At 50.4% G+C, this 23,435-nt stretch overlaps 1 protein-coding gene across 1 annotated transcript in view; it reads right to left on the reverse strand.

Moving 5' to 3' along the window:
• Positions 1 to 3,896: 3,896 nt before the first annotated feature.
• LOC132358920 (myosin-8-like) overlaps positions 3,897 to 23,435 on the reverse strand; it is a 44,850-nt gene continuing 25,311 nt past the window's right edge. The window contains 11 exon segments of the mRNA XM_059912169.1: positions 3,897 to 4,169; positions 5,175 to 5,270; positions 5,831 to 5,914; positions 5,916 to 5,939; positions 6,124 to 6,297; positions 6,607 to 6,732; positions 8,344 to 8,547; positions 8,628 to 8,936; positions 9,714 to 9,838; positions 10,581 to 10,615; positions 22,134 to 22,168. Coding sequence (XP_059768152.1) covers positions 4,020 to 4,169; positions 5,175 to 5,270; positions 5,831 to 5,914; positions 5,916 to 5,939; positions 6,124 to 6,297; positions 6,607 to 6,732; positions 8,344 to 8,547; positions 8,628 to 8,936; positions 9,714 to 9,838; positions 10,581 to 10,615; positions 22,134 to 22,168 — 1,362 coding nt within the window. The 3' untranslated portion in view covers positions 3,897 to 4,019.

The raw sequence follows: 23,435 nt of genomic DNA on the forward strand, positions 1-23,435 counted from the left end.
GAGCAGCCCCCGCTCGCTGCAACTAGAGAAAGCCTGCGTGCAGCAACAAAGGCCCAATGCAGCCAAAAAAAAAAAAAAAAAAAAAAACAAGAAGTACAATACAATTTACAATTACTTAAAAACAAAAAGAAAGAAAAAGAATTTAGGTGTAAATCTAACAAAACATGTACAGGACTTGTATGCTGGAAACTGTAAAACAAGGAAGACAGAAATTGAAGACGATCTGAATAAATGGAAAAACATACTTTATTCACGAATTGGAAGAATCAATATAGTAAGCTAATTTTCCCCAAACTGGTAAATAGATTTAATGTAATTCCTATCAAAAATTATAACTCTGGCTTTAAAGTTGGACATACAGTATCCTAATTATTATTTTCCCAAAGCACTATAATTGTAGTATTTCCCCCAATGAAAAATTTTAACAGCTTTATGGGGATATAATTGATGTATAACGAACTGTACATATTTAAAGAGTCTCGACATATGTAGACACTGTGACACCATCATCTGAATCAAGATAATGAACATGTCCATCACCCGCAAAGTTTCCTCCTGGTCCTTTGTAATACATCCTACTGTCCTTCTGTGCCTCCCATAAATCCTGCCTCTCTATCCCTAGGCAACCACTAGTCAGCTTTCAGTCACTATAGATTCATTTTTTTCCCCTAGAATTTTATATAAATGGAATAATAGAGTCTACACTTTTTTGGTCTGGCTACTTTCCATCAGCATTATTATTTTGAGATCCATCCATGTTTTTGTGTGTGTTAATAGTTTATTTTTATCATTTTTTTTTAAAAAAATTATTTATTTTATTATTTTATTTATTTATTGTTTCTGGCTGCATTTGGTCTTCGTTGCCGCGGGCGGGCTTTTCTCTGGTTGCGGCGAGCTGAGGCTACTCTTCGTTGCGGTGTGCGGGCTTCTTATTGCGGTGGCTTCTCTTGTTGTGGAGCACGGGCTCTAGGTGCGTGGGCTTCAGTAGTTGTGGCTCTCGGGCTCTAGAGCGCAGGCTCAGTAGTTGTGGTGCATGGACTTAGTTGCTCCACGTCATGTGGGATCTTCCTGGACCAGGGCTCGAACCCGTGTCCCCTACATTGGCAGGCGGATTCTTAACCACTGCGCCACCAGGGAAGCCCAATAGTTTATTTTTTATCATTTTGTAGTATTACATTATATGGATTTACCATAATGTGTTTATCCATTCACCTGTTAATGGCCATTTGGGTGGTTTTCAGTTTGGGGCTATTACAGATAAATATGCTGTGAATATTTGTGTGGACATACGTTTTCATTTCTCTTGAGTAAATACCTAGAAGTGGAACGACTGGAACAAATGGGTAATTTCTTAACTTTTTAAGAGACTGCCAAACTATTTTCCAAAATGGTTATGCTGTTTTACATGACCACTAGCTGGTGTGAGAGGTCCAGTACCTCCACCTCTTGGCCAACACTTGGACTTTTAGTCATTGTAATAGGTGTGTTGTGATATCTCATTATGTTTTAATTATTAGTCCCCTAATGATTCATGATGAGCATTTTTCATGTGCTCTGTGTATATCTTCTTTGGTGAAATGTTTGTTTAAATCTTTTGGTTCTTTAAAAATTGGGTGATTTGTTTTCTTTTTAGTGAAGATATAGATTTCTGTATGTATTCTAGACACAAGTCCTTTATCAGGGGTATAATTTGCAAATACTTTTTCTCAGTCGGTGGCTTGTCCTTTCATTCTGTTTAACAGTGTTTTTCAAAGTGCAGAAACTGAATTTTGATGAAATCCAGTTTATCAATTTTTTCTCTCATGGCTTGTGCTTTTGGTGTTGGCATCTAAGAAATCTTTGTGTAAACCAAGGTCACAAAGATTTACTCTTATGTTTACTTCTAGAAGTTTTTGTGATTCTACTTTTGGTTTCCTCTTTGATCCAAAATTTAATTTAGGAGAGTATTTTGAATTTTTTTGTTTTAAACTGTTATTAATTTTAGACATTTTTGCGATTGAGGCCTGTGCAGTTTATACTGTAAAGGAGTGAGGCTGATAGGGGTTGGGAGGCAAGGGAGTGTGGATGGTAGAAGGTGGAAGAGGGACAGGAGTGCATAAAGTACAATTTTTGTCTAGATTGTATTTTTGTTCTACTGCTTCCTCTCTTTCTAGATACCGAACTCCTCATGTTTATACTGCACTAAATCTATCTTGTTTTATTCTTCCTCTTTTCATAAGTCCTTTCTCTCTCTCTCTCTCTCTCTCTCTCTCTCTCTCACCCACTCATCCATCCAATCTGTCAGAAAACCCTATGTGCGCTACCTTCACAGTACATCTAGAATCCATCTGCTTCTCGTCATCTCCCAGTGCCTATCTCTCTGGTCTAAGCCACTGTCACTTTTTATCTTTTATTTTGCAGTAGGCTCCTAACTGGTCTCACAGTTTCGACCTCTGCCCCCTTCAGTGTATTCTCAATGCAGCAGAGTGATTCTTTTTTTTTTTTTTTAAGACTTATTTATTTATTCATTTTGGCTGTGTTGGGTCTTCTTTGCTGCGCACGGGCTTTCTCTAGTTGCGGCGAGAGGGGGCTACTCTCCCTTGCGGTGCAGAGGCTTCTCATTGCTGTGGCTTCTCTTGTTGCAGAGCACGGGCTCTAGGTATGAGGGCTTCAGTAGTTGCAGCATGCGGGCTCAGTAGTTGTGGCTTGCAGGCTCTAGAGCACAGGCTTAGTAGTTGTGGTGCATGGGCTTAGTTGCTCCGCGGCATGTGGGATCTTCCAGGACCAGGGCTCGAACCCGTGTCCCCTGCATTGGCAGGCAGATTCTCAACCACTGCGCCACCAGGGAAGTCCCCAGAGTGATTCTTTTAAAATGTGTGTTAATATCACTCCTCTGCTCAAAACACTCCAAAGATTTCCCATCTCACTCTGAGTGAAGAAAAAAGTCCTCAGGTGGCCCTGAAGCCCTACATGATCCCTGGGGTCCCAGGTTCCTCTCTTATGCCGTGACTATCTTGCTCATTCTCCTCTAGCCCTGCTGGCCTCCTTCCTGTCCCTGGGACATGCCAAACTGCCCCTGCCTCAGGGCCTTTGCATTTTCTTTTGTTCCCTCTGCCTGGAATACTCTTGCTTCCTTCAGGTCTCAGCTCAAATGTGTTTTTCTTAGAGAGGCCTTGCTTGACTCCTCTCTACATAGTACTAACTGCCTCCCTCTTACTTTTTTTATTTCTCATGAGCACTTACCTGACACGTTACGCAGCTTCTTATTTTTTTTGTAGATCTTTTTACAAAAATTTTATGTTGGAGTGTAGTTGATTAACAATGATGTGTTAGTTACAGGTGTACAGCAGAGTGATTCACTTATACCCATACAAGTATCCATTCTTTTTCAAATTCTTTTCCCGTTTAGGTTATTACAGAATACTGAGCCGAGTTCCCTGTGCTATACACTAGGTTCTTGTTGATTATCTATTTTAAATATAGTAGACACAGCTTCTTATTTGTTGACTGCCTTTCTTTCCTTGCAGAATATAAGTTCCCAGAGGGAGGGAACTATGCTTTGTTCACTGCTATTCCCATAGTACTGAGAGCAGGGCCCGGCGCATAGTAGATGCTCAGTAACCACCTGCGGAGTGGGTGCATGAGTGTGTCCTGTCTGAAGGCGTAACCTCAGTGAGTGGTTTCCTTAGTCATTTGTAACAGTCTAGAGAGACTTAATAAAATTACGTCCAGTAAAAGATAATAGTGTGTGTGTGTGTGTGTGGTGGAGCTGGAGATGGGAAAGGGGATGCGGGGTGGTGAGGGAGGTACAGATATTGAATGTTCCACAAAGCCATATATAATGTTAGAATAATAATAGCTAGGTGAGAACTGTGTTTGAGAATAAGTAATTTTGGAAGTAAATGAGTCTGGTTCAGTTTATCAGTTCACTGTAGTTTTTATTTATTCAACATGAGGAGAAAAACATCACAAAGCAAGTGACCCAAAATGGCACATTTTGTGCATTTCTTCAGCCCCTTGGCAGCATCAGGCAGATGTGTTCACTCTGCACTGACTTGTGTGTGAATCTCCCGGCTCTTCACCCGCAGCTTGTTGACCTGGGACTCGGCAATGTCAGCCCGTTCCTCGGCCTCCTCCAGCTCCTGCTGGAGCTTGCGGAATTTGGCAAGATTAGCATTGGATTGTTCCTCCTAAGAATAAAGTTGTGAGAGTTAGACTTTGTGGTTCTCATTGCACTTGTCACAAACAGGATTATTTCCTCAACTCAGATATTTCCTTCTTACGGTTTGTTTGTCATATCTGATTTCAAATCCAGACAGAACTTGTAACTTCAGTTACATTTTTTACTCTAAAGAATGAAAGAAGAAATAGTTTTGAAATGGAAGAGACGAGCTCATTATGTCAAACCCATGTATACGTGCAGTCTATTTACGATGTATGGACTGAGTGGAAAGGAGGAAGAGACCCATGTGCGCTAGCTCACAGAGGTTAGACAGTAAATGTAAGGTCAAATTCTAACTTTGGGAAAATCCCAGTTGAAGTGTTTTTGCCATATATGTTGACTCTGGTATACAGAGATGCTGCGGGTGGGGGGATGGGGATAGGAAGAAAGTATGCCCTTTGTTGGTTGCACTTACTACCATTCGTGCCTCTCCCTTTCGTGTTCCCTTTTCTTACCTCTTACCCACTACATTGTGTCTGGAAGAGTGGGGAACAACTAGGAAAAGTGAAGCTGGAGAATCTCCCAACACATCCTAATTTGCTACAGCGAATGTGCAGGGATAAGTCCCTGCTGATGACAGTGGTAGTGAGGGAAGGAGTCAGCTGGGGTAAAAGATTTCTGTTTGGCTTTTGGGAACAATTGATTTTGTGCCTTTCTAGAGGGAGAGGAATATTTATCATGGTGTTAGATTTTCTGCTGGATATTCTTTGCAGCTATCAAGTAAGGTGGGTTATTTGGAATTTTCTTTTTTTCCCCCAACCCCTACAAATTGCTTAATAATAAAAATATCTCGTCTTGAGGTCTTATTCTATAATTAGGATTTGGGGGTAAATTCATATTTATATCCTCTCTCTTAAAATAAGAATGACATATTCTTACTTGGTCTCTTTCTTTCTCATTAACACATTCTCTTAATATACTTTCTACCCCCAACGAAGTTTTCTTCTTCCCTCAAGGGCTTAAAGATACTTACAGCCTCCTCAGCTTGTCTCTTGTATGATTTCACCTTTGCCTGTAATTTATCTACCAGGTCTTGCAGCCTGAGAACATTCTTGCGGTCTTCCTCAGTCTGGAAGTTTGAAAAAAATGGTCCGCATTGAATCCAACAAAATCAACCCACTACAGGTGGTGAAGTAAATCACTTTGATATGATGGCAGGTGGGCCTGGGGTAAATGTGGTCAACTCTGAGGCTTCCTTCATAGTATTAACAGTAGCCACTCTTGTTAAATGTCCACTGTGTGCAGGCACTATATTGGAGAGTTATACACGTCTCTAATCCTTACCTGCCTACTCTGGTGAGTAGATGTTTTTATTCTATTTTACAGGTGATGAATTAAGGTTGAGAGTGTTAGGTAACCTATCCGAGTTTAAAAAGTAAGAGGCCAAACTAGGACTAATACCAGTTTATCTGTCTTTGAAACCTGTATTCTTTCCTCACTTGCACGATTTTCTAAAGGCCTTCCTGATTTTCCTAGCTTAGGAAAGGGTCTGTGATAGGTGATTGTGTCATTTGCCCCTTATGTATATCGAGTTAACATGTAGCTGTTTGTGAGTACCACATAGTCACCAGGTTTTCAATTTCCCTTTGTGCAGGAAGTCTGGATATTCTAGAAAGCTCTTCCCCTTACCTGGTAGGTGAGTTCCTTTACTCTTCTCTCGTGTTTCCGCAAACCTTTAACAGCCTCAGCATTACGTTTCTGCTCACTTTCAACCTACCTCTCCTTCAAGCTCACGTACCTACAATCAAGAAAGATACTTATATAGTCAGTCTTGGGGGATGTTAATTACCTCAGGACCTACTGACGATATTGGGTGGCTGTCCCCAGCCACAGGATAAGGATGGGAGTCAATATACAAGAAGAGAGAAGGATCGGGGAGTGCCGTTTTCACTTTCCGGATTCAGAGAGATTGAGAGACCCACCCTGGCCTCCAGCTTCTGGATGTGCTTCTTGCCACCCTTCAGGGCCAGCTGCTCAGCCTCGTCCAGGCGGTGCTTCAGGTCCTTCACCGTCTGCTCCAGGTTCTTCTTCATCCGCTCCAGGTGGGCGCTGGTGTCCTGCTCCTTCTCTGTCAGCTCCTCGGCCATCATGGCCGCCTGGTTAAGTTCACAAGAGGCATCAGTGGGCCACCCACCCCTCCTATGCGGGCACACGGAGGGTGCTGTGAGGCTGGTACTAGGCACGCTGATGCTTTCCTCCTTGCCGCAGCCACCGCTGATGCTTCATGGTTCCCCTCCCACTTTGCCTCTGCTGAGGCTCCGTCTCCTTCCGTCTCTCCGGGAAGCCACCACTGACTGAATGCAGGGGTGAGGAGAGGAAACCTACTTGCAGGTCCCAAAGGGGCGGCGTAGAAGCCCCTTTCTTATCTCCAGACAGCATCTCTGATAAGAAAGAATGGAGCGCACATCCTTGACATCCTTCTTGGCCTTCTCCTCTGCATTTTTGGACTCCTGGATAGACTTCTCCACCTCTGCCTGGCATTGGGCTATGTCAGCTTCCAGTTTTTTCTTGGTATTTATCAGGCACGTGTTCTACAAGAAAAATTAGATAAGAGGTTCGGGCTACATTTGGACACTTACAACGATTGGAAGGGAGAGGGTTGGGTGGGGAAAGAAGTCAAGCTCGAGAACGTTCCATTTCTTATTTTTCACACAGGTGAAAAAAAATTAAAGAGACTTTCATTTTTGATAGACAGATATCCCAAAACAGGCCCAAGAATTGTACATAAAAGAATTGAGTAAATGATAAATGTGGACATTCAAATATTTGAGGAAGGATAAATTATTTAGTTAAAGGTGCTGGAACAAGGAAATGGTTGACATAACTATGTGAAATGAAAAATAATTCTCATGATCAAAACATTGTACAGAGTTGTTAGGATGATGACAAACGAGGAAACATTTGCAATGTGCATTACTGAAAAAATAGTTCCTTCCTTAATATGTAAAAAAGACAAATCATTAAGAAAAAAGGGCAAAAGTACAAATAGCTAAGACACACCAGAAGAAATACAAATAGCCAACAAATACGACAAAATGTTCCACCTCATTAGTAATCAAAGAAATAAGAATTTTTAAAATGAGGCATTTTCAACCATAAAATCGGTGAAGATTAAAAAAAAAATAATAGCTAAGCACTCTCACTTATTTTCCCCATGGGAGTAAAAATTGGGACAAGTTTGTTAAAGACCAATTTACAACATATCATAAATGTCTTTGCTGTTTTGACCATGAATATATACTTCCAGGAATTTACTTATTTTTAGGAATATTAAGGAAATAGTAATCATGGATATATGTGAAAATTTAGTTATGAAGAAGTTAGTCATACAATCTTCTAATCATAAAAATTTTTATTGGGAACAGTCTAAAAATATCCAACCGTAGAAGACTGATTAAATAAATGTGCCATAATACACAACTAAAATGGACTGCTTTTCTGCCATTAAAAAACTGTATCATAGAAAACTATTTTAAAATATAGAAATATGTTCACAAGACGTTGTTAAATGAAAAAAAGTTGCAAAAGGATTGATCACGTTTACAAAAAATATCATATTTATGTATAGACACAAGAGCCTAGAATAGGAGATCCCAAAATGCTAACAATATGGTTGGTATTCTTCTAGTTTTTTGGCTAATTCAAAAAATAGTTTTTAAAGCAAGGAATTTTGGGGGAATTCCCTGGCAGTCCAGTGATTAGGGCTTTGTGTTTCCACCGCGCGGGGCGCGGGTTCAATCTCTGGTTGGGGAACTAAGATCCCGTATGCCATGTGGTGTGGTCCAAAAAAATAAGAAATGAAACAAGGAATTCTTGAACTTTCCTGAAAGTAATTATTTCAAAAGACAATCCTAATTTTCTAAGCTTGCAGCTTAAATGTTACTGCCTCTGTGAAGCCTTTTCCAGCCCTTTTATGCAATAATTTGTCATGCCTTGCTCTGATTTCCCCATGATCTTTTATCTTCAGATAAAAGAAAGCTCAGCAATCTGTCCATCTAGAGACCAAGTTATTCCAAGAACTAGGCCTAATGAAAGTTTGTCTTGACCGCTAGCCTGGAAGGAGCGGTGGGAACTCCTCTCCATCAAGCCTGGGTCCTGCCTGCCTCCAGGGTGGACCCAGAGTGGAGTGAGGACGGACACACGTGGGAGTGAAGGAGCTGCACGCGGTCGCTGGCCTCCAGCAGCTCGTGCTCCGCCAGCTTGCGGGTGCGCTCCGTCCGTGCCAGGGCCACCTTCCTCTCCTCCGGCTCCTCCAGCAAGAGGCCATTCCTGCGCTCCACGAGGGCCAGCTGCTCCTTGTGGTACTCGCTGCTCCTCAGGGTGTCATCCAGATGCAGCTGGGAGTCGTTCACGAGAAACCAGTGGTGAGACCGGAGCCCAGGGCAGGCTGAGGTCCCGCCAGGTCCTCCAGGGGCCGTGCACTCACCTTGAGCTGGCTCTGGACTGAGCACAGGTGTTTCTGGGTCTCTGCCACCTGGCGGTTGGAGTGGCCCAGCTGAATCTCCATCTCACTGAGGTCTCTCTCCATCTTCTTCTTCAGCCTCAGAGCAACATTCCGGCTCCAGATCTCAGCATCCAGCACGCTTTGCATGGCCTTTGCTGCCCGCTGGCTGTTTCTTTTCAGCTGCTCGATTTCTTCTTCCTTCTCAGTGATCTTGCGGTCAAGCTCAGATTTCAGCTGGTTCAACTCTAGCTGGACACGCAAAATCTTGCCCTCTTCATGCTTCAAGGAACCCTGATAAAAGTAAAGGAGTGATTGGGATTGCCGAGGGCAGCCACCTTCTTGAATGAGGTTTTTCATCCCCATTAGGATAAAAAGGGTATTATTAGGCTCATTTTACAAATAAATAGAACAGTACTCAAAAAGGTCAAACAGTTTGCTCCCAAATTGTTACTAGTAATGAAACTAGAATTGAAGCTTTGTTGTTAACAATTTTATGTCTTGAGAAGGACAGAGCATCGTTTTCAATTAATAAAAATTTTGATTACTGTGTCTTTTTAAATAGTGACCATAAGTCAGGAGCCAACCTCTGCTCAAAAAAGACAGAGAAAGACAGAGGAATTGCTCTCCTGTTATCCTGCATAGTGCAAATTTCCCTAGACCCTCTTAAGCATCCGCCCCTCACTGGCCACAGCTGGTGATTGCATCAGGATCCTGCACTCTTTGGACCACACAGAATTCCCAGCAGCCAAAGATGACCTTGTATAACTCTCTGTTAAAACTAAGGGATTCTGAGCTGGCTCTCAGGATGTTTGGTGATTGAGTTCTTGCTTTCTGAGAGGAAGACGTTGAGGACATAATGAACAAGTTTATTTATTCAATAGGAGAAATACGATGGACTAGAGAACACTCATGAGGCGAGGCAGCAGAGAGCAGCTGGTCCCCCCCAGGGTGGGGGTGGGGCTGGATTCTTCCCATTGGAGCCCCAGTGCCTCCTGCAGGAAGGGCCCCTGGGGGTGGTCTAGTCCCCTTCCTCAGCGCCCCGCCCTCCTTCACATCTCAGACACGTGCCTCCACCTCTTCCAGGGCAGCCTGGAGGTCTGACTTTTCTTGCTGCACTCGCTTCCTGGTCTTCTCCAATTCCTGAAGATTCTTGCTCATTTCTGCAATCTGCATGGTTAAGTCGGAAATCTCTTCTGCAAAGCACAGGCTTGATTTAGGCTGTTTTCACAGGCTCTGTCTGATAGCACCGGCATTTGCCAGGGAATTTGGGGATTGGTGATTCATTCATGACCTTCATATAGGAGAGGACAAAGACAGGGAAACCTTTCGGGGGAGGTGTCGACAAGACACAGGTGTGTGGCCTCACCTGAAGATGCAGAGGGAGGAACAACAGAACACCTGTATGACCCTGAACCTTCACACGGTACACAAAAGGGTCACAGAGAGGACCGGGGGAGACTACTGTGGAGAAAACACATAGAATCATGGTCTCAGAAATAGAAGGGGCTTTAGAGGGCATTGGGTCTGGTCTAGTTTTGTAGGACAGCGGTCTGAGATCCTAAGGGATCTAGTGACAGGATCAAGGACACAAAGCCATGTAGAGACAGAATCCATGGAAGATATATTCTGTAGAAGAGCACGGAGCTTAGCAGCCCAGCGAAGCCTCTGTTCTCGAGAACAAGGCTTGGCTGTGACTATGCCTTACATGGGGGAAGTTTGGGTCCCAGGGTAAAGAGAATAGATGTGAGGATTTTGTGGGGAATCGGGAAGGAGGAGGTTGTGGCCAAATGGGGGAGTGGTGGCCAGAAGAGAAGGGGGGCTGTCACACACCTGTGATAGGGAGAGAGCTGGGGGCTGTCACACCCCTGTGACGGGAAGACAGCTGGGGGCTGTGACATACCTGTGATGGGGAGACAGTTGGGGGCAGTCACATACCTGTGACGTAGAGACGACTGGGGGCTGTCACATACCTGTGATAGGGAGAGAGTTGGGGGCTGTCAGGCACCTGTGGTGCAGAGACAGCTGGGGGCTGTCACATACCTGTGATTGGGAGACAGCTGGGGGCTGTGACTCACCGGTGATGGGGAGAGAGGTGGGGGCTGTGACTCACCTGTGATGGGGAGAGACGTGGGGGCTCTGACTCACCTGTGATGGGGAGAGAGATGGGGACTGCCACCTACCTGTGATGGGGAGAGAGCTGAGGGCTGTCACGCACCTGTGATGTGGAGACAGCTTGGGGTTGTCACATACCAGTGATGGGTAGAGAGCTGAGGGCTGTCACCCAAATGAGAAGGGGAGAGGGCTGGGGGCTGTCACACACCTGTGATATGGAGACAGCTGGGGACGGTCACACACCTGTGATGTGGAGACAGCTGGGGGCTGTCACATAGCTGTGATGGGGAGAAAGTTGGGGGCTGTCAGGGACCTGTGACGCAGAGACAGATGGGGCCTGTCACATACCTTTGATGGGGAGACAGCTGGGGGCTGTCACATACCTATGATGGGGAGAGAGTTGGGGGCTGTCAGGCACCTGTGATACGGAGAGAGCTGGGGGCTGTCACATACCTGTGATGCGGAGACAGCTGGGGGCTGTCACTCACCTGTGATGGGGAGAGAGCTGGGGGCTGTCACACAGCTGTGATGGGTAGAGACCTGGGGACTGTCAAACACCTATGATGGGGAGAGAGCTGGGGGCTGTCACATACCTGTGATGCGGAGAGAGCTGGTGGCTGTTTCATACCTGTGATGTGGAGACAGCTGGGGCTGTAACATACCTGTGATGGGGAGAGAGTTGGGGGCTGTCAGGCACCTGTGATGCGGAGACAGCTGGCGGCTGTCACATACCTATGATGGGGAGAGTGCTGGGGGCTGTCACTCCCCTGTCATGGGGAGAGACCTGGAGGATATCACACACCTGTGATGGGGAGAGAGCAGGGGGCTGTCACTCACCTGTAATGGGGAGAGACCTGGGGGCTGTCACACAGCTGTGATGGGGAAAGAGATGGGGACTGTCAAACACCTGTGATAGGGAGAGACCTGGGGGCTGTCACATACCTGTGATGCGGAGACAGCTGGTGTCTTTCAGATACCTGTGAAGTGGAGACAGTTGGGGGCTGACACATACCTGTGATGGGGAGAAAGTTGGGGGCTCTCAGGCACCTGTGACGAGGAGAGAGCTGGGGGCTGTCACATACCTGTGATGGGGAGAAAGCAGGGGGCTGTCACTCACTTGTGATAGGGAGAGACCTGGGGGCAGTCGCACACCTGTGATGGGAGAGAGCTGGGGGCTGTCACTCACCTGTGCTGGGGAGAGAGCAGGGGGCTGTCACACACCTCTGATGGTGAGAGAGGTGGGGACTGTCAAACACCTGTGATGGGAAGAGAGCTAGTGGTTGCCACATACCTGTGATGTGGAGACAATGGGGGCTGTCACATACCTGTGATGGGGAGAGAGTTGGGGGCTGTTAGGCTCCTGTGATGCGGAGACAGCTGGGGGCTGTCAGATACCTGTGATGGGGAGAGACCTGGTTGTTGTCACTCACCTGTGATGTGGAGAGAGCAGGGGGCTGTCACACACCTGTGATGGGGAGAGAGATGGGGACTGTCACATACCTGAGTCCCTGAGACAGTTGGGGGTTGTCACATACCTGTGATGGGGAGAGAGCTGGAGGCTGCCACTCACCTGTGATGGGGAGGGAGCTGGGGGCTGTCACTCACCTGTAATGGGGAGAGAGAGGGGGGCTCTCACTCACCAGGGATGGGGAGAGAGCTGGGTGCTGTCACCCACCTGTGAATGGAAGAGAGCTGGGCGTTGTCACGCACCTGTGATATGGAGACAACTGGGGAAGGTCACACACCTGTGATGGGGAGAGAGCTTGGGGTTGTCACATAACAGTTATGTGGAGAGAGCTGGGGGCTGTCACCTATAATGGGGAGACAGCTGGGGGCTGTCATATACCTGTGATGTGGAGACAGCTGGGGCCTGTCATATACCTGTGATGGGGGGAGAGTTGGGGGCTGTCACGCACCTGTGAGGCGGAGACAGCTGGGGGCTGTCACAAACCTGTGATGGGGAGAGCGCTGGGGGTTCTTACTCACCTGTAATGGGAAGAGAGATGGGGGCTGTCAATCACCTGTGATGGGGAGAGAGCTGGGGGCTGTCACTCACCTGTGATGGGGAGAGAGATGGGGGCTGTCACATACCTGTGATGGGGAGAGAGCTGGGGACGGTCACACACCTGTGATGGGGAGAGAGTTGGGGCCTGTCAGTCAACTGTGATGTGGTGACAGCTGGGGGCTGTCAAATACTTCTGATGGGGAGAGAGCTTGGGGGCTTTCACTCACCTGTGATGGGGAGAGTGCTGGGTGTGGTCACACAAAAGTGATGTGGAGAGATATTGGGGCTGTCACTTACTTGTGATGGGGAGAGAGATGGGGGCTGTCAATCATCTGTGATGGGGAGAGAGCTGGGGGCTGTCACATACATGTGATTGAGAAGGGAGCTGGGGGCTGTCACTCACCTGTGATGTGGAGAGAGCTGGGGGCTGTCACATACCTGTGATGTGGAGACAGGTGGGGGGTGTCACATACCCGTGAAGGGGAGAGAGTTGAGGGCTGTCAGGCACCTGTGTTGTGGAAAAAGCTGGGGGCTGTCACATACCTGTGATGGGGAGAGAGCTGGGGGCTGTCACACAGCTGTGAAGGGGAGATGGATGGGGACTGTCAAACACCTGTGATGGAGAGTGAGCTGGGGCTCACACATATTTGTGATGCGGTGACAAGTCGTGGCTGTCACATTCCTGTGATGTGGAGATACTGGGGTCTGTCACATACCTGTGATGGGGAGAGAGTTGGGGGCTGTCAGGCACCTGTGATGCGGAGACAGCTGGGGGCTGTCACATACCTGTGATGGGGAGAAGGTTGGGGCTGTCGGGCATCTATGATGTGGAGACACCTGGGGGCTGTCACATACCTGTGATGGGGAGAGAGCTGGGGGCTTAAAATCACCTGTGATGGGGAGAGACCTGTGGGCTGTTACTCACCTGTAATGGGGAGAGGGCTGGGGGCTGTCACACACCTGTGATGGGGAAGGCAATGGGGATTGTCAAACACCTGTGATGGGGAGAGAAATGGGGGCTGTCACATACCTGTGATGTGGAGACAGGTGGGGGCTGTCACATACCTGTTATGGGGAGAAAGCTAGGGGTTGTCACATACCTGTGATGGGGAGAGAGTTGGGGGCGGTCAGGCTCCTGTGATGCTTAGACAGCTGGGGGCTGTCAGATACCTGTGATGGGTAGAGAGCTGGGGGCTGTCACTCACCTGTAATGGGGAGAGAGATGGGGGCTGTCTCTCACCTGTGAAGGGGAAAGAGTTGGGCGTTGTCACGCACCTGTGATATGGAGACAGCTGGGGACGGCACACACCTGTGATGGGGAGAGACCATGAGCTTGTCATATACATGTGATGTGGAGACAGCTGGGGTCTATCACATACCTATAATGGGGAGACAGTTGGGGGCTGTCACATACTTGTGATGGGGAGAGAGTTGGGGGCTGTCACTCACCTGTGAGGCGGAGACAGCTGTGGGTTGTCACATATCTATCATGGGGAGAGAGCTGGGGGCTGTCACTCACCTGTGATGGGGAGAGAGATGGGGACTGTCAAACACCTATGATATGGAGAGAGCTGGGTGCTGTCACATACCTGTGATGGGGAGAGAGTTGGGGGCTGTCACTCACCTGTGAGGCGGAGACAGCTGTGGGTTGTCACATATCTATCATGGGGAGAGAGCTGGGGGCTGTCACACAAAAGTGATGTGGAGAGAGCTTGGGGCTATCACTCACCTGTGATATGGAGACAGCTGGGGATGGTCACACACCTGTGACGAGGAGAGAGCTTGGCGTTGTCACATACCTGTGATGGGGAGAGAGCTGGGGGCTGTCACTCACCTGTGATGGGGAGAGAGCTGGGGGCTAACACACACCTGTGATGGGGAGAGAGTTGGGGGCTGCAGACACCTGTGATGGGGAGAGAGCTTGGGGCTGTCACTTACTGTGATGGGGAAAGAGATGGGGACTGTCAAACTCTTCTGATTGGGAGAGAGCGGGGGCCTGTCTCCTACCTATGATGCTGAGACAGCTGGGGGCTGTCACATACCTGTGATGTGCAGAGAGATGGGGGCTGTCACATACCTGTGATGGGGAGAGAGCTGGGACTGTCATGCAACTGTGATATGCAGAAGGCTGGGGACGGTCCCACACCTGTGATGGGGAGAGTGTTGGGGGCTGTCAGGCAACTGTTAGGCAGTGACAGCTGGGGCCTGTCAAATACCTCTGATGGGGAGAAAGCTGTAGGCTGTCACTCACCTGTGATGGGGAGACAGCTGAAGGCTCCAACACACCTGAGATGGGCAGAGAGCATGGGGCTGTAACTCACTTGTAATGTGGAGAGAGCTGGGGTCTGTCACATATATGTGATGGGGAGAGAGTAGGGGACTGTCAAACACCTGTGATGGGGAGAGAGCTGGGGGCTGTCACGCACCTGTGATGGGGAGAGAGCTGGGGGCTGTCACGCACCTGTGATGGGGAAAGAGATGGGGACTGTCAAACAACTGTGATGGGGAGAGAGCTGGGGGCTTTCACATACCAGTGATGCAGAGAGAGCTGGGGCCTGTCACTGACCTTTGATGGCGAGAGAGCTGTGGGCTTTCACACACCTATGATGGGGAGAGAGAAGGGGACTGTCAAACACCTGTGATGGGGAGATAGCTGGGGGCTGTCACACACCAGTGATGGGGAGAGTGATGGGATCTGTCAAATACCTGTGATGGGGACAGAGCTGGGGTCTGACACATACCTGTAATGTGGAGACAGGTGGGGGCTGTCACATACCTTTGACGGGGAGAGAGTTGAGGGCTGTCGGGCACCTGTGATGCGGAGACAGCTTGGCGCTGTCACATACATGTGATGGGGAGACAGCCTGGGGCCGTCCATCACCTGTGATGGGGAGAGAGCTGGGTCCTGTCACACACCTGTGATGGGGAGAGAGATGTTGACTGTCTAACACCTGGGATGGGGAGAGGGCAGGGGCTCAGACGTCCCTATGATGCGTAGACTGCTAGTTGTTGTCAAATAACTGTGACGTGGAGACAATGGTGGCTGTCACATACCAGTGATGGGGAGAGTGCAGGGGGCTGTCATTCCCCTGTTTTGTGGAGAGAGCTGGGGACTGTCACTCACCTGTGATGGGGAGAGAGCTGGAGACTGTCAAATACCTGTAATGGGGAGAGAGTTGGGGGCTTCCAGGCACCTGTGAGGGGGAGAGAGATGTGGGTTGTCACATGACTATCATGGGGAGAGCTGGGGGCTGTCACATACCTGTGATGCGGAGACAGCTAGTTGCTGTCACATACCTGTGATGTGGAGACAGCTGGGGGCTCTCACATCCCTGTGATGGGGAGAGAGTTGGTTGCTGTCAGGCACCTGTGATGCGTAGACAGCTGGCAGTTGTCACATACCTGTGATGGGGAGAGAGCCGGGGGCTGTCACTCACGTGTGATGGGGAGAGAGATGGGGACTGTCACATATCTGTAATGTAGAGAGAGCTGGGGGCTGTCACTCACTGTGATGAGGAAATATATGGGGACTGTCAAACCCTTCTGATTGGGAGAGAACTGGGGCCTGTCACATACCTATAATGCTGAGACAGCTGGGGGCTGTCACATACCTGTGATGCTGAGACACCTGGGGGCTGTCACATACATGTGATGGGGAGAGAGCTGGGACTGTCACGCACCTGTGATATGGAGACAGCTGGGGACGGTCCCACACCTGTGATGCAGAGAGTGTTGGGGGCTGTCAGGCAACTGTTATGCGGTGACAGCATGGGGCTGTCAAATACCTTTGATGGGGAGAAAGCGGGTGGCTGTCACTCACCTGTGATTTGGAGACAGCTGAGGGCTCTCACACACCTGTGATGGGGAGAGAGCATGGGGCTGTAACTCGCCTGTAATGGAGGGAGAGCTGGGGGCTGTCACATACGTGTGATGGGGAGAGAGTAGGGGACTGTCAAACACCTGTGATGGGGAGAGAGCTGGGTACTGTCACATACATCTGAAGGGGTGAGTGCTGGGGGCTGTCAGGCACCTGTGATGGGGAGAGAGCTGGGGGCTGTCACACACCTGTGATGGGGAAAGAGATAGGGACTGTCAAACACATGTGATGGGGAGAGAGCTGGGGGCTGTCACATACCTGTGATGCAGAGAGAGCTGCGGCCTGTCACTGACCTTTGATGGCGAGAGAGCTGTGGGTTTTCACATACCTGTGATGGGGAGAGAGAAGGGGACTGTCAAACACCTGTGACTGGGAGATAACTGGGGGCTGTCACATACCTGTGATGGGGAGAGAGATGGGGCCTGTCACATACCTGTGATGGGGAGAGAGCTTGGGGCTGTCACCCACTTGTGATGGGGAGAGAGCTGGGGGCTGTTACCCACCTGTGATGGGTAGAGAGATGGGGGCTGTCAATCACCTGTGATGGGGAGAGAGCTGGGGTCTATCACACACCTGTGATGGGGAGAGTGATGGGGAATGTCACACACCTGTGATGGGGAGAGATCTGGTGGCTGTCACATACCTGTGATGTGGAGATAGGTGGGGGCTGTCACATACTTGTGATGGGGAGAGAGTTGGGGGTTGTCAGGCACCTGTAATGGGGAGACAGCTGGGGCCATCACATACCTGTGATGGGGAGAGAGCTGGGGGCTGTCACTCACCTGTGATCGGGAGAGGACATGGGGCTGTCACCCACCTGTGAAGGGGAGAGAGCTGGGAGCTTTCTCGCACCTGTGATATGGAGACAGCTGGGGACGGTCACACACCTGTGATGGGGAGAGAGCTGGTGGCTGTCACATATCTGTGATGTGGAGATAGGTGGGGGCTATCACATACCTGTAATTGGGAGAGAGCTGGGGCCGTCACTCACCTGTGATGGGGAGACAGCTGGGTGCTGTCACACACCTGTGATGGGGAGAGAGATGGGGACTGTCACATACCTGTGATGCTGATACAGCTGGGGACTGTCACATACCTGTGATGGGGAGAGAGCTGGGGCTGTCACGCTCTTGTGATATGGAGATAGATGGGGTCGGTCACACACTTGTGATGGGGAGAGAGTTGGGGAGTGTCACTCACCTGTGATGGGGAGAGATCTTGGGGCTGTCACTCAACTGTGATGGGGAGAGAGATGGGGGCTGTCCCATACCTGTGATGTGGAGACAGCTGGTGTCTTTCACATATCTGTGATGTGGAGACAGCTGGCGCATGCAACAAACCTGTGATGGGGAGAGAGTTGGGGGCTGTCAGGTACCTTTCATGCAGAGAGAGCTGGGGGATGTCACATACATGTGATGGGGAGACAGCCGGAGGCCGTCACTCACCTGTGATGGGGAGAGAGCTGGGGGCTGTCATCCACCTGTGAAGGGGAGAGAGCTGGGCGTTGTCAAGCACCTGTGATATGGAGACATCTGGGGACGGTCACACCCCTGTGATGGGGAGAGAGTTTGGGGTTGTCACATAAATGTGATATGGAGAAAGCTGTGGTCTATCACATACCAATAATGGAGAGACAGCTGGGGGCTGTGACATACCTGTGATGGGGAGAGAATAGGGGGCTGTCATGCACCTGAGATGGGGAGAGAGCTGGGGACTGTCACATATCTGTGAGTTGGAGACAGCTGGGGGTTGTCACACACCTGTGATGGGGAGAGAGTTGGGGCTGTTACACACCTGTGATAGGGAGAGAAATGGGGACTGTTACTCACCTGTGATGGGGAGAGAGCTGGGGGTTGTCACTGAACTGTAATGGGGAGAGAGATGGGAGCTGTCACTCACCTGTGATGTGGAGAGAGATGGTGGCCGTCACATACCTGGAACGGGGAGAGAGATGGGGCCTGCCAGGCACCTGTGATTCACAGATAGCTGAGGGCTGTCACATACCAGTGATGTGGAGACAGCTAGGGGCTGTCACATACCTGTTATTAGGAGAGATTTGGGGGCTCTCAGGCACCTGTGACCCGGAGAGAGCTGGGGGTTTTCACATACCTGTGATGGGGAGAGAGCTGGGGGCTGTCACTCACCTATGATGGGGAGAGAGCTGTGGACTGTCACATACCTGTGAGGCGGAGACATCTGGGGGTTGTCACACACCTGTGACGGTTAGAGAGTTGGGGCCTGTCAGGTACCTGTGATGCGGAGACAGCTGGGGGCTGTCACATACCTGTGATGGGGAGAGAGCTGGGGGATGTCACTCACCAGTGATGGGGAAAGAGCTGGGGGCTGTCACACACCTGTGATGTGGAGAGAGATGGGGACTGTCACATACCTGTAATGCTGAGACAGCTGGGGTCTGTCACATACCTGTGATGGGGAGAGAGCTGGGGGCTGTCACTCACCTTTCATTAGGAGAGAGCTGGGGGCTGTCACTCACCTGTCATGTGGAGACTGCTGGTGGCTGTCACATACCTGTGATGGGGAGAGAGCTGGGGGCTGCCACTCACCTGTGATGGGGAAAGAGCTGGGGTCTGTCACACACCTGTGATGGGGAGAGAGTTGTGGATTGTCACATAATTGTAATGCAGAGACAGCGGTGTGCTCTCACACACTGGTGATGGGGAGAGAGCTGTGGGCTGTCACACACCTGTGATGGGGAGAGAGATGGAGACTGTCACATACATGTAATGCTGAGACAGCTGGGGGCTGTCACATACCTGTGATGGAGAGAGAGCTGGGGGCTGTCACTCACCGTTGATGGGGAGAGAGCTGTGGGCTGTCACCCACTTGTGCTGGGGAGAGAGCTGGGTGCTGTTACTCACCTGTAATGGGAAGAGAGATGGGGTCTGTCAATCACCTGTGATGGGGAGAGAGCTGGGGCTGTCACGCACCTGTGATATGGAGACAGCTGGGGACGGTCACACACCTGTGATGGGGAGAGAGCTTGGCGTTGTCACATACCTGTGATGTAGAGACTGCTGAGGGCTATCACATACCTGTAATTGGGAGAGAGCTGGGGCTGTCATGCACCTGTGATATGGAGATAGATGGGGTCGGTCACACACCTGTGATGGGGAGAGAGTTGGGGGTTGTCAGGCAACTGTGATGCGGTGTCAGCTGGGGGCTGTCAAATACCTCTGATGGGGAGAGAGCTGGAGGAAGTCACTCACCTGTGATGGGGAGAGATCTTGGGGCTGTCACTCACCTGTGATGGGGAGAGAGATGGGGGCTGTCACATACCTGTGATGTGGAGACAGCTGGTGTCTTTCACATATCTGTGATGTGGAGACAGCTGGCGCATGTAACATACCTGTGATGGGGAGAGAGTTGGGGGCTGTCAGGTACCTTTCATGCGGAGAGAGCTGGGGGATGTCACATACATGTGAGGGGGAGACAGCCGGAGGCCGTCACTCACCTGTGATGGGGTGAGAGCTGGGGGTTGTCACACACCTATGATGGGGAGACAGCTGGGGTCCGTCACTCACCTGTGATGGGCAGAGAGCTGGGGGCTGTCATCCACCTGTGAAGGGGAGAAACCTGGGCGTTGTCAAGCACCTGTGATATGGAGACAGCTGGGGACGGTCACACCCCTGTGATGGGGAGAGAGCTTGGGGTTGTCACATAAATGTGATATGGAGACAGCTGTGGTCTATCACATACCAGTAATGGGGAGACAGCTTTGGGCTGTGACATACGTGTGATGGGGAGAGAGTTGGGGGCTGTCACGCACCTGAGATGGAGAGAGAGCTGGGGACTCTCACATACCTGTGAGTTGGAGACAGCAGGGGGTTGTCACACACCTGTGATGGGGAGAGAGTTGGGGCTGTTACACACCTGTGATGGGGTGATTGCTTTGTCCTGTCACACACCTGTGATAGGGAGAGAGATGGGGACTGTCACTCACCTGTGATGTGGAGAGAGTTGGGGGCTGTCGCACACCTTTGATAGGGAGAGTGATGTAGACTGTCACTCACCTGTGATGGGGAGACAGCTGGGGTCTGTCACTCACCTGTGATGGGGAGAGTGCTGTGTGCTCTCATACAATTGGGATTGGGAGAGATAGGGGGACTATCAAACACCTCTGATGGGGAGAGAACTTTGGGTTGCCCCATACATGTGATGTGGAGACAGCTGGGGCCTGTCCAATACCTGTGATGGGGAGAGAGTTGGGGGCTTCCAGGCACCTGTGAGGCGGAGAGAGATGTGGGTTGTCACATACCTATCATGGTGAGAGCTGGGGGCTCTCACACACCTGTGATGGGGAGAGTGCTGAGGACTGTCAAACACCTATGATGGGGAGAGAGCTGGGGTTGACACATACCTGTGATATGGAGACAGCTGGGGTCTATCACATACCTATAATGGGGACACAACTGGAGGCTGTGACATACCTGTGATGGGGAGACAGCTGGTGTCTTTCACATATCTGTAATGTGGAGAGAGTTGGGGCCTGTCAGGCACCTGTGATGCGGAGATAGGTGAGGGCTGTCACATACCAGTGATGTGGAGACAGCTGGGGGCTGTCACATACCTGTGATTAGGAGAGATTTGGGGGCTCTCAGGCACCTGTGACCCGGAGAGAGCTGGGGGTTTTCACATACCTGTGATGGGGAGAGAGCTGGGGGCTGTCACTCACCTGTGATGGGGAGAGAGCTGTGGGCTGTCACATACCTGTGTGGCGGAGAAAACTGGGGGTTGTCACACACCTGTGATGGGGAGAGAGTTGGGGTCTGTCAGGTACCTGTGATGCGGAGACAGCTGGGGGCTGTCACATACCTGTGATGGGGAAAGAGCTGGGGGTTGTCACACACCTGTGATGGGGAGAGAGTTGGGGATTGTCACATACTTGTAATGCTGAGACAGCGGTGTGCTGTCACACACTGGTTATGGGGACAGAGCTGTGGGCTGTCACACACCTTTGATGGGGAGAGAGATGGGGGCTGGCACATACCTGTGATGGGCAGAGAGCTGGGGGTTTTCACCTGTGATGGGGAGAGGTTTGGGGGCTGTCTCACACCTGTGATGGGGAGAGAGATGGGGACTGTCACATACTTGTAATGCTGAGACAGCTGGGGGCTGTCACATACCTGTGATGGAGAGAGAGCTGGGGGCTCCCACTCACCGGTGATGGGGAGAGAGCTGTGGGCTGACACGCACTTGTGATGGGGAGAGAGCTGGGGGCTGTTACACACCTGTAATGGGAAGATAGATGGGGGCTGTCAATCACCTGTGATGGGGAGAGTGATGGGGAATGTCACACACCTGTGATGGGGAGAGAGCTGGTGGCTGTCACATACCTGTGATGTGGAGATAGGTGGGGCCTGTCACATACCTGTGATGAGGAGAGAGTTGGGGGCTGTCAGGCACCTGTAATGAGGAGAGAGCTGGGGGCCGTCACATACCTGTGATGGGGAGAGAGCTGGGGGCTGTCACTCACCTGTGATCGGGAGAGGACTTGGGGATGTCACCCACCTGTGAAGGGGAGAGAGCTGGGGTCATTCACGCACCTGTGATATGGAGACAGCTGGGGACGATCATACACCTGTGATGGGGAGAGAGCTTGGCGTTGTCACATACCTGTGATGTAGAGACTGCTGAGGGCTATGACATACCTGTAATTTGGAGAGAGCTGGGGCCGTCACTCACCTGTGATGGGTAGACAGCTGGGGGCTGTCACATACCTGTGATGGGGAGAGAGATGGGGACTGTCACATACCTGTGATGCTGATACAGCTGGGTACTGTCACATACCTGTGATGGGGAGAGAGCTAGGGCTGTCACGCACCTGTGATATGGAGATAGATGGGGTCGGTCACACACCTCTGATGGGGAGAGAGTTGGCGGTTGTCAGGCAACTGTGATGCGGTGTCAACTGGGGGCTGTCAAATACCTCTGATGGGGAGAGAGCTGGGGGATGTCACTCACCTGTGATGGGGAGAGATCTTGGGGCTGTCACTCACCTGTGATTGGGAGAGAGATGGGGGCTGTCACATACCTGTGATGTGGAGACAGCTGGTGCCTTTCACATATCTGTAATGTGGAGACAGCTGGCGCATGTAACATACCTGTGATGGGGCAAGAGTTGGGGGCTGTCAGGTACCTTTCATGCGGAGAGAGCTGGGGGATGTCACATACATGTGATGGGGAGAGAGCCAGAGGTCTTCACTCACCTGTGATTGGGTGAGACCTGGGGGCTGTCACACACCTATGATGGGGACACCGCTGGGGGCCGTCACGCAACTGTGATGGGGAGAGAGCTAGGGGCTGTCATCCACCTGTGAAGGGGAGAGAGCTGGGGTTTGTCACGCACCTGTGATATGGAGACAGCTGGGGACGGTCACACCCCTGTGATGGGGAGAGAGTTTGGGGTTGTCACATAAATGTGATATGGAGACAGCTGTGGTCTATCACATATTGGTGATGTGGAGACAGTTAACGGCTAACACATACCTGTGATGGGGAGAAAGTTGGGTGCTGTCAGGCACCTGTGATGTGGAGACAGCTGGGGGCTGTCACACACCTGTGATGGGGAGAGAGCTGGGAGCTGCCACTCACCTGTGATGGGCAGAGAGCTAGGGCTGTCACTCAATTGTAATGAGGAGAGAGATGGGGGCTGTCTCTCAGCTGTGATGGGGAGAGAGCTGGGGGCTGTCACACACCTGTGAAGGGGAGAGGGCTGGGAGTTATCACGCACCTGTGATATGTAGAAAGCTGGGGTCGGTCACACACCTGTGATGGG

Source organism: Balaenoptera ricei, unplaced genomic scaffold (genome assembly GCF_028023285.1).
Source record: "Balaenoptera ricei isolate mBalRic1 unplaced genomic scaffold, mBalRic1.hap2 scaffold_672, whole genome shotgun sequence".
Lineage (NCBI taxonomy): Eukaryota > Metazoa > Chordata > Mammalia > Artiodactyla > Balaenopteridae > Balaenoptera > Balaenoptera ricei.